At 41.4% G+C, this 13,042-nt stretch overlaps 1 protein-coding gene across 1 annotated transcript in view; it reads right to left on the reverse strand.

The window, feature by feature from the left end:
* Positions 1 to 13,042, reverse strand: part of VPS54 (VPS54 subunit of GARP complex) — a 52,729-nt gene continuing 39,687 nt past the window's right edge. Inside the window, exons 19-24 of the mRNA XM_064510129.1 lie at positions 9,167 to 9,254; positions 8,263 to 8,384; positions 8,071 to 8,151; positions 4,394 to 4,501; positions 3,362 to 3,456; positions 1 to 1,317 (exon numbers count right to left, since the gene is read on the reverse strand). Coding sequence (XP_064366199.1) covers positions 1,212 to 1,317; positions 3,362 to 3,456; positions 4,394 to 4,501; positions 8,071 to 8,151; positions 8,263 to 8,384; positions 9,167 to 9,254 — 600 coding nt within the window. The 3' untranslated portion in view covers positions 1 to 1,211. The remainder of the gene's footprint in view (positions 1,318 to 3,361; positions 3,457 to 4,393; positions 4,502 to 8,070; positions 8,152 to 8,262; positions 8,385 to 9,166; positions 9,255 to 13,042) is intronic.

Here is a 13,042-nt window from a genome sequence, read left to right on the forward strand (position 1 = left end):
TGTGATTTTATAGCTTTATTTTGACTGACAATTAATGACATCTGTTATGTTAACAGATAAGCATGCCTGTCTGAAGCAGCCATAGGCACAGACACACACACACTGCAGACTGTTCCATTGTACACAATCATCACAGGGTTAGGCACTCAGACTATGTTTAGGTAACGAGTTGTGAGGTGAAATACACAGGCACTTTTACTTAGTACTGGCAGCTTCCAGTCTTAAAAGGTAGCATTAAAAACTCTTAAATAAATTAATTTCTGTTGCACCTTCTTTCATAGTGTAACTTTTTTACATTGTGTACAGCAGCCTAAAAACTTTATTTCTATGCCCTTTGCTCTGTCCTCCTTCTGTCTTTATACACACTGTTTTGAGTCTTTAAAATTGTAGAAAACTATTCAAAGTACTGAAAAACTTATTGTAAAGTACCTACCCTACTTATAAGTGGTAGAGCCTAATCATTGTTTTGGAAGCTGGAGGAAGCTCTCTGCACACCAGCCTTTTTTACTACCTTAAAATTACACAGAAAGCCCACTGTTATTTTATCCATCTCTGCTAATGAGTACAATTTCAAAAATCTGTTGTGTGGATAATGGCTTAAGTGAACAGACAATTATTAGAAAATTGTGTCTTCAGAGGGCAGTTTAGAGCCCAGCTATGAGAAATACCCTGAAACAGGACTGCTCCCTAACAAATCTGAATCCTATATGCAAGCAATCAAAAGACATTTATTTATATAAAGTTCTGTAAAAAAATAAATTTTAGAACAGCATAGTTTCATAGAGAAAAACATTTTCTACAGCATTCAACTGCAAGATTTTTATATTGTACCATCATTAAATAAGGTGGGACACCATGTGAATTTCATTGCACTAGAAGAAATGCAAAGCATCTTTTTAATATAAAGATATACAGAGCATTCTAGACAACTACAGCTGTGTTACAGCTAGGTGTTTTTTTGGATTTGGTCCAAAGAAACCTGAGTCTGTTTCCAGAGAGAATGAAAAACATTGCACAGACAGCTGATCACTTGTTTCTTGCTGAAGGACACTGAAAAGATCACTCCCTGCAGCTCACTGAATCTAGTTCCCCCGACTATCAATAGTGTCCTTTCTTGGACTCTGTTCTTAAGTATTCACCTCACAGTCATCAAGCTTCTTAGAAGAAAGTCGGTCTGTTGTCAGAGCCAAATGCCTGCTCCCAGTGGATTATCACCTCTTCTGCTCCCAAATTTCAGCCATGTTTAGGTCTAAGTTGTTAAGGCCTTTCAGGGCTTGAAGGTTTCCAGTGTAAAAAGCTACATCTGCCGTGACCAGTCTGTATTGAAACAAACAACAGGATTAGCATCTGAACCTACCAGATCTGCTTCGACTGTTTAGGAGAGGGAAGAAAGAAAAAAAGCAGGAACTGAGCACACAATTACAAGTTCAAATATTGTGAAAGAATTACATTTATATTAAATATCAATTCAAAACAGAATGTTACTGACAAGGCTTATGTCACAAGAGTGATAGTACACTACTTACGATAACTGCTAGAGGTAAAGCTAGTTACAGGGAAGGAATATAAAACAAAGCAAGTTTGGAAACCTCGACAGGAATTAGGCATCTCAAACATTCTCTGCAGTATTTCCAATTTTACCATGTTTTAAAATCCTGATTCCACTGTAACTTAGAATATTAATTATTGCAATATTAGCTTCTGCATTCTGGATGTTTCACATAAAAGCAACCCAACAGCACAACACTTATATTGCATGCTTAACAGTTTATCCAGAGTTAAAAGCCCTCATACACTGTGGAAACATATCATGGGGTGAGAGATCCATGATAATGCTGCCCCTAGTTAGCACATAGCAAGATGTAGGAACAGCAGCTGTATTTTCATAGTAAAAATTTAACCAGGATTCACAGAACTGGATTTTTACCATTATTAGCGAAACAAGCAGTTCAGAATAGGATAAGAATCAGGAAAAGAAACAGGTTAAAAACTAGGCCAATGAAAACTGCTAGCACAACATCACTGAAATTTAGGGTCAATTTTTCTTCTTCCCAAAAAGCACTGCCTACATACTCCCAGAGAAGAGTGTTCTGTAACTGCTGCTGTAAAAGAAAAGGACTTAAGGCATTACTGTTCATAGCTGCAGACTACAAACATTGGTGACAGTAAGGAATGACTCTGTACTGGGAAATACAATGCCAATAAATCAGCGAAACAGCTGCCTGGACCCTTCTATCAAAAAGGGATCCATTTAGGCCACCCAGCTACGAGCAGCAGACAAAAACGATGGCTCAGAACGAGGACAGCACAGCACATGTTTTAGGATTATGCCGGACGTCAGTGTGTGACACACTTGGGAACATACACTGTGTATTCTCGTTTCCAGCTTGGGCTGCTGCAGCCTCCCTCCTAGTCGTTAAGCTTGTTGGCTCAAATATACCTTAATAAGCACTACAAGCGACTTGGTGTTATCTTGCAAATACACCAGAAGCAGTACAGAAAACCATCTGCTGTCCAGATAAACTGTTACACATAGAGGACAAAGATCAATAAGCTTAAGCAGGACATGAAAAAATAAATGGGACAGGACCAAAACTCCTCTTTATTCCAGCAACATTTGAAAATGTTTATGAACTTCCTTCTCTGTTTTCTTCAACCTAAGACAATATTTTGGGCACATGGTTAGCCTAGTGAATTTCACCCCAGTACACTGCAAATAAACACCCCAGTTCATTAGAAAGTATTAAAAAAAAAAAGCTCCATGAGTCAAGGCATAATCCAACTTAAAATAGGGATTTGGCCTGCAAGATGCTGTGTACTTCCTTCTGAGGTGTTGGGTGGCAGATACAGTCAAAGAACACCCCCTCGGAAGAGGTACCACCTATCTGTTTGGTGATGGAGGGTTGTACTGGGACAAGAAAGGGGTAAAACCCTATTTCAAATCTCTTAGTTCTGCCTTAAAAATAATTTCTGTATAAAAGCTGCCATTGCACAGATGAAGTACCCCTTTTTCCTATTTTTACCGCGCTAGCACCTTCACTCATCATCCACATTTGAAAATTGCTTAATGAATCACACAATTCTTGCAAATTAAGCTCTGGCTACTGCTCTCATAAAAGGAGAAGGACAATCCACAAAATGACGAAACCTACCTAAGTCTTGCAACAAGTCTGTGGTAGGGCAAGGGAACGATGCTCAACTCCCAATCTGTTACCAAGCTGATGGCATTCTTGGAGCTACAAAGCCCCAAATAGGAGCTACTTAAACAGGGAGCGTGGCTACATTCTGCAACCATGACTTTCTTGCAGAAGACTAAGCTTCTTCATTTAAATTAAGCAGTAATAAAGGTGCCCAAACATACCCATTCTGAGGTCCTCCGTCATTGACTACATTTAGGTGGGCTAGCTGCCTCTTCAGATGAAGTTTGTAGCTTGCATTAATTCTTAAAAACAACATCTAGAAGAAACCACAGAACCAGAATAAGGAACCATCCCCATACTTGTGTCATTGCCTACAAAGAAGAAACATACTGCACACAACATTTTAAGCTACTAAACTTCAGTTAGATTCTTGTAAACCATGTTGTTTTTCCTTCTGCCAGTCCTCCCCCCTCCTAAGCCTTCTGGCCACATACGGTATATATATCATAGCAGGTAGGACAGTGTACATCCTCACCTGTTTGTTACATGTTGAATTTAGAGGACACATTCTTCGGAGCATGAATTTTTCTTCCCTACTGTCTGAAGTACCTAGCAGCATATATTAAGGCTAAAAGGTAAGTGAATCTTTTTGTTGTACTATGACTATTAAAGGTTTCTTTTTTTTTCTCCAAAAGAAAGTGCAAAAAACCAGTTCGAAGGGACCTTTTAATTTAGCATAAAACAAACTACAACTCAGTGCATTCCATGACTGTATCAGTCTTCCTGTCCTTAGATTTACAAGCACTAACTGCAGGGGAAGAAAAAAAACAAAACAAAACAAAAAACCAATTCACATCTAGTAAGACTTGATCCATATTATATTCGGGGACCTCAAACCCATCCAGCGTTACAGAAGAACTCCCTAGAAGGGCTACCTTTGAGTCACAGGGGGTTGCCATTTGTGTGGAATTTCAACACCCATCCTGAACTGAAGATTCACCTCTCCAGACGTTAAACTGCAGCTCAAAAGGCTGGAATCAGTCAATCCTCATTATTCTCCCTGAATTCTCATCCAAACTTGAACTGCCGTTCAGACCAGGCTGACTGCATTACTACTGCCAACCTCTTTAATGTGTGTTTTCGGCAAAGACTCATGAAAGATGTTTTTGCCTGGATGAAGCAGAAGTCTCTCTTGTTAGATTTCATGTGTGCAAGTTCATTGAGGGTGTTACACAAATCTCAAAAATACTCACCTGAGTTTGTTCCTCAGGAAGGAGATCATATATAGCTTCATGCATCTTTGCCATCTGCTTACAGATATTCCTGAAGCATGCCGAAGGAACAGGAGCTTTCACTTCATACTGTAAATAAAAACAAAAAGTTATTCCTTTCTACCATCTTAGAACACTTTATATAGGGGAATTTCCACAAACAATTTTAAGCCCTGCATTGCTAATGGTATTTTTCACATATTATGAATGAAAATGCTCACAGGGCCACGTTCTGTTGCTATTCACCCCAGGACTAACATTACATGACTTTGTAGCACTTTTGCTTTACTGTTTGCAAACAGTACCATTCAAGCCAGTATGAAATTCCAGCATCTCCCAACTTTGTCCATTCATCTTTGTTAGGTTTTAATTGGTTCTTTCTGCTCATTATTTTTAGTTGGTTTCCATTACTCTACGGTAATTATCCATGTACCAGGTCAGCATCACATCTACTGGACCAAACCGTTTTGCAGCATGATTTCTACAGATGCAGATGGAATAATTAACATGACAGCTAAGTAGACTCATGCCACGTGTCCTGTTAGCTGGCCCACTCTTCCTTTGGGTCTATATTCTCACTAGAGTCAATGAGACAGAAAATTTTCTCTCTAATGTATATGCCCCCCAGTATTTCACCAGAAGAAATTATTTCTCTAAGACACATACATCTGAATTTCTGGCCCAAGGAAAGCATAAAGAAGCAGAAGCTACTGAAAACTCAGTATGGGCCAAGGAGCTGGTAAACAAAACAAAACAAAACAAAAAACCACACACACACAAAAAAACACTGCAGGAATTCCTGGGGAAAAAAGTGAGAAATATCCCTTCTCTCGCAGTGACTGAGATCTGAAAAACAAGACAATGAAAACATCTAGACAGCAAGAGGGCTAGAAAGGGAAAAAAATTCTTCAATTCCCACCCTGGAAAGGGAAGATCTGAGTGTGACTTCGGAAGCACTTAGGAAAACTATGCAAGTGACAACCATGCAACCAGCTCTTCTGCAGAGGCTGCACTAGCACCGGCTTGGGTCAAACGCTGGTCGGTCTCCTTCGGCGCCTTCCTTCCTGGGAAGGGAGACTGCAATATTTCCAGCGAACCGTGCAAGCCTCTGAGGGGAACAGCTGAATCATTACAATAAATTATTGACAAGCACATGGGAGGAGCTGCTTTCTCTTATGCTACTCTGAACTGCAAAAGAGAACAGAGCTTGCCTTGGTGTGAAAGAAAAAGAAGAAAAAAATAAAGAATAGGTACTACTTTAAGTAGTAGTCTTTAAGGACAAGCCAAACCAATGACCTAATTCGAACAGGAGAAGCAGCAAAAATAGTTTTTACTACTCCAGGAGCCCCGCTGACAGAGCGAGACAACCAGAGCACTACACAACGCGCAGGATTGTGCCTCAAGACATTACCAGAGTTAGGCAACATATTTAAAATTTACCAGTAAGTCATAAACCCAACAGGAACTAGCAAGCTGCAGCTAGGGCTCTTGTATGACCGCAGGCAAATCACACTCCTCATTATGACAGGAGAAAAGGAGCACCAAAAAAACACGAGCTCCAGCCCAGCAATTTGTTGGACATTTTTATCTCCAGCTAAGGTCAACAGCAATTAATATTATGAGCAATTAATATTACTAAGTTTACTGCTCCTCTATCCAGTCACAGGACAGCAAGCTCCAAGAGAACCTAAAAATGTCACCTGGATTTTTCATTAACATTTATCCCTTTTTAAAAACCTACTCCTTAAAAAAAAAAATTTTGTTTTTTCATTAAACCCCTATGCCTGTTTTATCTCTGTGCCAAAGTTGCAAGACAGACACTGGGAACTGCTCGTGCTGTTGTAAAACACTCTGCTGAGCGCCCGGCCCTCGCGGCGGGGTTGCGACCGCAGCTCCTGTTCCGCAGAGCTCACAAAGCGAAGCAGCGCTCGGAAAAGCGCAGCTCGTCCAGACGAGCTGTATACCAGGTCAGCGTCACGTCTACCAGACCAAACCGTTTGCCTTCTACAAAGCAGCGTGATTTCTACGACATGCAATTTGCCTTCAAAGCATGCTGGACATCGCCATGAAACTCTTGCACATTTGTTCAGATTTATGCACTTTAAGGCCGGTGACCACTTTTATCCACAAACCACTCAAATATTTGGACCCCTGACAAAAACCTATAAAACAAAGAAGATACCAGCATGGTTGTGCTGACATGCCCATTTGCAAATTTCCTATGTTTTTATGTCCTTTGCTGTCTTCACTGCCAACATGTTGTTATTTCAGGAACAAGACAGGCCAATACAGAGGAAATGTTAGGAAGGGAGGCAAATCAACACATGGTCTTCTCCTCTCCTGTACTCTGTGGGTTGCATTCACATGAGCCAGGCAGTCTCACTCAGTCTTTAAGAGCTCTGAAGGACAGGAATATTCTCAGTTTACATCTCCTGCCAGCTCAAAAGAAGAGAACTGGCTTGAAAGATGGAAAGAATACTAAGGGATAGATACTTACTAACTACTGTCAAGAAGAAAAATGGTGTTTACCGGTTTGTTGTAGGCTAACTTCTTTAGGATCCAGGATCTAAATTCTAGCACTTGCCTTTTATTTTCAAGAGATAACAGTAAAAGTGATCGAAAAGGCACGTTACTATACAGAACAGGTATTCCTCTATAGGGAAGAGACCACTATACAGATCTTTAGGAAAAGTCATAAACACTTTTTAGAACAAGTGACTCAAAAAGAAGATAAGCTAAAAACAGCAGAGGGGAAAAAAATGGGCTCCTCAAAGGAACAGGTTTGCCAGAGCCAATCAAATCTGTCACTGAAGGATTAATTTTTTCCCCTCTCATGAAACAGCTTAAAAAAGAGGCAGAAAACAGTAAGCTTTAAAAGCTTATATACTTTTAAATGCCCAGGCCCAGGACAGTCCTGTCTTGCTGCAGAGCCTCTTCAGAAACCCCAGGATTGCGGAGTACTCTGCCTCGAGGTGAGTAAGGGTGACTGGATTTGGCTCCGAGGCAACCTGCTCAGTTGACAAGCATGTGAAAAACCCCCATAAATTGTCAAACCCCGGGCCTCTGAGGTAAGCTTACCGCAGCGCCCGAGCACTTCACGAGACAGCTATCGGCTCTGCTACAGAGCAGGAACTCCTAAGCACAGACTCTTCTAATCACCAGGCCAGTCCTTCCCCTCACAAAACTGTTCCTCCTCAGCAGGTTTTGCCATTTCCTCAGCTGCAGGAAATCGCATGCTCCCAGCTTCCAAAGAGGCACCGTCGGCAAGAGCAGGAAAGGGGAGCTGGCCCTTAAAGGCAGCAGCCTGACTGCCAGAGCTGTCAGGATAAAACTGCTCAGGGTAGCAGAGCACTTACGTTTCCAAACACCAGAGTATCTGCACCAGCCAAAGCATCATACCTGTCACTGAAGATGGAGTAAATGAACACTTGTTTTGCTCGGTTTTTTGAATGTGAGGGTGAACAAGACCCAGATGGTGAATGTTAGCAGAAAACACATTCACAAGTAAAGCACAGAGCCTTGTGCATGTATAGTTTAAAGACATTCAAACAGCTCCCGAACAGGAAAATTTTAGACTCCATTTGAAACATCTACAGTGTATACAATGAAACATCCAAAGGCAATTTAGAGAGTGCATAATTATTTCCATAAATCATTACCTTGGATAATAGTTTGTCAAATAAGCTATCCATTATGGCTACGAGCTTTGCTGAAATTTCAGCTATGTGGTCATGATAATCCTGTAATGAAAGAAACCAGGTTATATTTACTAACTAATGGCATTCATATTCTTCAGAGCACAATTGAAAAGTAGAACTTATAGTTTAATTAGAAAATGCCAAAAGAATTACCTTCGTAATGTGGTCAAAATGCCTGAGCATGCTAAACTGTTTCGGCTGCAGTCGAGCTTCAAAATGAGCCCTGATAATAGGAATGTAGTGTACGATTAGCTGTAGGCAACGTGAAGAAAGAGCTGTAAATCCAGAAGCAAGAGAGGGAAAGAAAAATAACTTAATTATTACAAGAACAGTCATTTGGTATAGACTGCATTTTCTTTAACATAAATAACAGCGATCTAACACAATTTCATGTGCTTAAAAAAAGAAAGTTAATCATTTCTCTCCATGGGAGGAAGCTGCCCAGCAAAGATGCCAGAGCAGTACCTGGCTAGTCACACCCAGGCTCCAAAAGCTTCTATACAAAATGGCTTAAGAGACTAATTCCACATGAGGGTTTAAGCATCTACTTGCTGTTTTGAGCCCTGAGCACCTGCAGACATGGGGGACACGGGCAGAGAGGACAGCCCAGCTCAGTGAAATGCACGGGGAGGCTGGGCTCCGGCTAGACGCCTCTACCTACATCATTCCAATCTCAAGCTCCAAACACCAGGCAGCTCCCAAGCATGCCAAAGCCACCACTGAAGAAGTAACTACACCTCCTCCCTGTCAAAACATTTTCACAGAAAATCTGTTAACTCGTACATTGGCTCTTTTGTTTCCTTCGTGTAATGCAGTGAAGCTTTACATTTGAAGTGATCTGATGGACAGCAAAGGAATTTGATGCATTCCAGTGCACCCCTTAAACAGAAAAATCGTAAGCTTTTATTCATATTTTACTCTCTAACCAGCAAAGCTGCATCACTGTCTGCCTTCTATGCACAGCACCACGACATGGACATAACTTATCCAAAATATTTAGCTTTTACTAAGCAGCCAGAAGAACAAGATTTGACATTTTAAATACAAAAATTCATACCTAGATTTTTTGTAGTGATTGTTTTCAAACCAACAACTTGCAATGCACCAGCTCCAAGCACTAGTTGGCAACTTCTAGAGTTGAAATACTATGAGAGAAGGAAAAAGGTAATGAAAGTGTATGCTGTCACTTTAAGAACCGCAAATATATCCCAAAGCAGCGCTCCGGGATGAAAGGCAGTTTAGAAATAGCATCAACAGAAATCTGCAAGATTAAACAGGTTATGACAAAATAAATGAAGGCCAATAGCAGAGTTTCACATACTCCTCCTTATGCAGGAGTCCGGGATTCTTAACTAACCGTTGCTCTTCCGTTTGCTCTAAGGATCCTGTGATCAGCACATCGCCTACTCCTATGGCCTGAAGGCAAGGGGAACATTTTCATCACCGGGTCAGGCCTATAATATTTTTTTTGACTCAGCTTACACTAAAGCACTCAAGAAAAGGTCTCCTGAAATACTGTGATAAAAAATACAGTTAGCTACTCAGTGACTTTGTCTTGGGGCGCTAATTTCTGCTTCTTTATGAGACCTTTGGGTGAAGTTTCTCTCAGTGGAAAGGAAAGAAGCAAGTCAGACTTGCTGCAGACTGGCTAGGTTCAGCCTTACTTCGAAAGCAGTACACAAGAACTGCGCTTGGTACAGGAAATCTAAAAACGCACCTCTCAGACCAGGACCTTGGATGGAGCGAAGAGTAACGGTCTCCCCAGCTTCGTTAAGTAAAGCAAAGTAAAGGGTTAATCCCAGAATGCAAAATATCGAAGGAGCAAGTTTCTGCTCTGGCTTCAGACCCTCCCCACAGCCCCGACCGTGAGCTGTTTGGTGCAGGGATATGGTACTAGGCAGAGCAGAGAGCAATTCCACTAGCAAGAGAGTGTTACTCAGTGCTGATATCCATAGTACTAATCTACTAAAGAACCGTAAGTTGGAGCAATGAATATAAATGGAAGAGTCAAAGCTGGCTTATGCTTTTTTATGAGGATGCTGACGACAGCCTTACAGACTTATTTTGAGCAATAAGATCCTTTACGTACAATAGGGCAACAAAGATGGAACAAGGGGTTTTGAGCCCTCTGCTGTCTGCCTATTTGTGCCTGAGTGTATATCCCAGTGATAATGCACCCTGATCAACACAGCCTTTAGAGCATCTTTGGGGAAGAGGAGGGGAGGGAAAGAACCTCAGGTTGAAGCATTTAGGACTTAATGAAGGAAATAAATCCGTCAGTTCTTCTAAGTTCTATTCTGGACATCCTCCTCAAAAATCAGCGTGTACACCGGCTTCTTCAACTGTGGAGGCTCTGAGCAGAACGTCAGTAAGGAGAGACTCCTCTAAAGCAGGGAAGGAATAATTAACCTCAGTTTTTAGCACTCTAAGCAAGGAAAACTGTGAAAGTCTGCATCAGGGTGAACAAAGCTGATGTTACGGGATACTTGAAAGTACTAAATTCACTACTGCTTAGGTGGCTAAATTTGCGTTTATAATGCTAAAAAATGCTGACATCTAAGAAACGCACAGGAGATTTTAAGCTATGCCAAAAAACCCACACCATAAGAGTTCCAGGTATACTGGATGACTCATGACTGGATCACCCTCTGTTGGCTCCAGGAGAAAAGTGTTATCATTAAAGGTATACAGGTCAACTAAGGTGTCTGCAACAGTAAGACAGTCCTCATTAGCATAATCCATCTTATTTCGGTATTACGGTCTACCACCTAGCTTGAGATACAAGATATTCTAGATTGGGCTGGATGAGTCAGTAGAGATGGGGAAACTGTTGCTGGCACCCCCAGTTCCTGTAGTGTGAACACAAAGAGCTTTCTTGCTAGCTCTGGGTCATGAGGAGTTCTGCTTCCTCCTAATTTTTGAACACCTATTTTTTTTTTTTCTTTTTTTTTTTTTTGCAAGTGTGGAAAAATACAGACAAAATGATGTTGCCACCTGAGAGCAAGGACATCAGTTTGTAGCAAGTGCCCAGCAGCAGGATGCATCCAGGTTGGAGTGGGCAGCATTGCTCTCAGATGTATTCTACCTCACAAAATTTCTTTGAGCAGCCCTGCCCAGCAAATCACCTGCTTTCTCACAGCTTGGAGAGCTGCTTCTTTCATTCAGAGCCTCATGTTATGCACAGCCCTTTGAGGAAGAATTTTCCACCCAGAAAATTCTTGTGCCCTTTTTTCAATTTATCTGTATTAGCTAGAAAATAAAACGACTGAGAACTACAATTAGCTACTTCCTCAAACAATTCAGTAATCGATATGCTTTTGTTGTCTCTGGCTTTGTACACAAGTTTTTGTGTATCACTGTGCCCCTGGTCAAGATAGCTATCAAGGATTTTTTCATTTCTTTGTGACAAAGGGAAGTGTGACGCGGGACGGAAAACCAGTTCACAACTACTGTTGGAAAAACATTTGACTGGTCTTCATTTCATGACCATCTTTCTTTTGGCAAGATCTCAAGTATCCTATAAGCTGGAAACAAAGCACAAGGAATTCCATTGTTTTTTCTGCCTCAGTATGCCTTTGAGGCAGAAAGACAGAGAGGGAGAAAGCGCGCACATGTAGGAGGACAACAGTTCAGTGTGCTATTTGGGTTTTATTTTTACCTTCGGTTCCCCCTTTCTGTCACAGACTACAAAAAGTCTTTCAAGTTCCACTCTTCTCCATCTGATGTAGTACAGAAAATGTAAAAAAGGAAAAATAACCCAATGCAACTTGGGGCTTTTAAAAACATTATCCTCACACTGAGGTGATCCTGGAGGAGAACAGGAAGCTTATGTACTGACAGAGGTTATGGGGTCAGACTAGTTTTGTTCATTCAGTTCTCCCAGACCTCCCACTCTCTTTTATGGAAATGGAAACAAATTATGTCCTTGTCAAGTGACTTAAAAACTCCGGGGCTCTCAATGGAGAGCAGAAGTCTCAGGGCTCAGAAGGACGTCTGGGCTCATGTTTGAACGGAGCTGTCCTCCTGGTAACAGGGTGGAAATTGGGAGACAAACCTACAGAAAGCGCAAAGGGTGACCCTTTCTCTTCCACCTGAAGGATTCATAAGCAGTTGTTGTTCTGCAGCTTGCCTCTGCAACATAGAGGACTTCCCTCACTCAGAATTCTGTTTTTTGCCATGCTCCTGCTCCGCAGGTTGCGCTTTACAATAATTCAAGAGAGAACCCCAAATTTCAACCCTCCTTGAGAGAAAACAAACAAACAAACAAACAAAAAAACCAGGATACAATCTTCCTGGCTTTGTCTAAAAATCAGTCACAAAAACCAGGACCACAGATGCGTTACATCATGAGCAACACCAACCTGCTCTGCGTTGCCAAAAGTGGAGTATTTGGTGCAAGAAAAACAGCGCAGATCTAGCACTTGCAACTGAACCGGAGCTACATGGGCATCTTATCTGAGAGAGGCATAATCTACTCTGGTCTCAGAGAAAAGTCAGGATCTGAAACTGTCTGGCATTCATTTCCTCTCCTCCTCCTCATGAAAAGCAGGACTTTTCTTTATGCCTCTTGGTGGACTTTAGAAGTAGATCCATCAAGCCGAAGACAGATATTCTACATTGTCTAAGCTCCATTGAGGTATTTAGCTTAGGTTAGAACCAGCTCACTAACTGTCTAGCAGACCGTTAAAAACAAACTCTATAAAGGACGACAGACACTCATGCTCTTCCCTTGCAATATGTGGATATTACTAAGCTACCACATGGCCTGTTGCGGACAAAGCAGCAGGGAAGTAGCTTGTCTGAAACATCAAAAGAGCAATACCCCCTCCTTGTGACTGCTTCGAGGAAAGCATTTCTGCATCCTGGTACCATGGCTGTGAACCTTTTCTTCTCAGCGCCAGCTAAGCTACTCCAGCAATAATGATTTCGTTTT

This window comes from Dromaius novaehollandiae, chromosome 3, assembly GCF_036370855.1.
Source record: "Dromaius novaehollandiae isolate bDroNov1 chromosome 3, bDroNov1.hap1, whole genome shotgun sequence".
NCBI lineage: Eukaryota > Metazoa > Chordata > Aves > Casuariiformes > Dromaiidae > Dromaius > Dromaius novaehollandiae.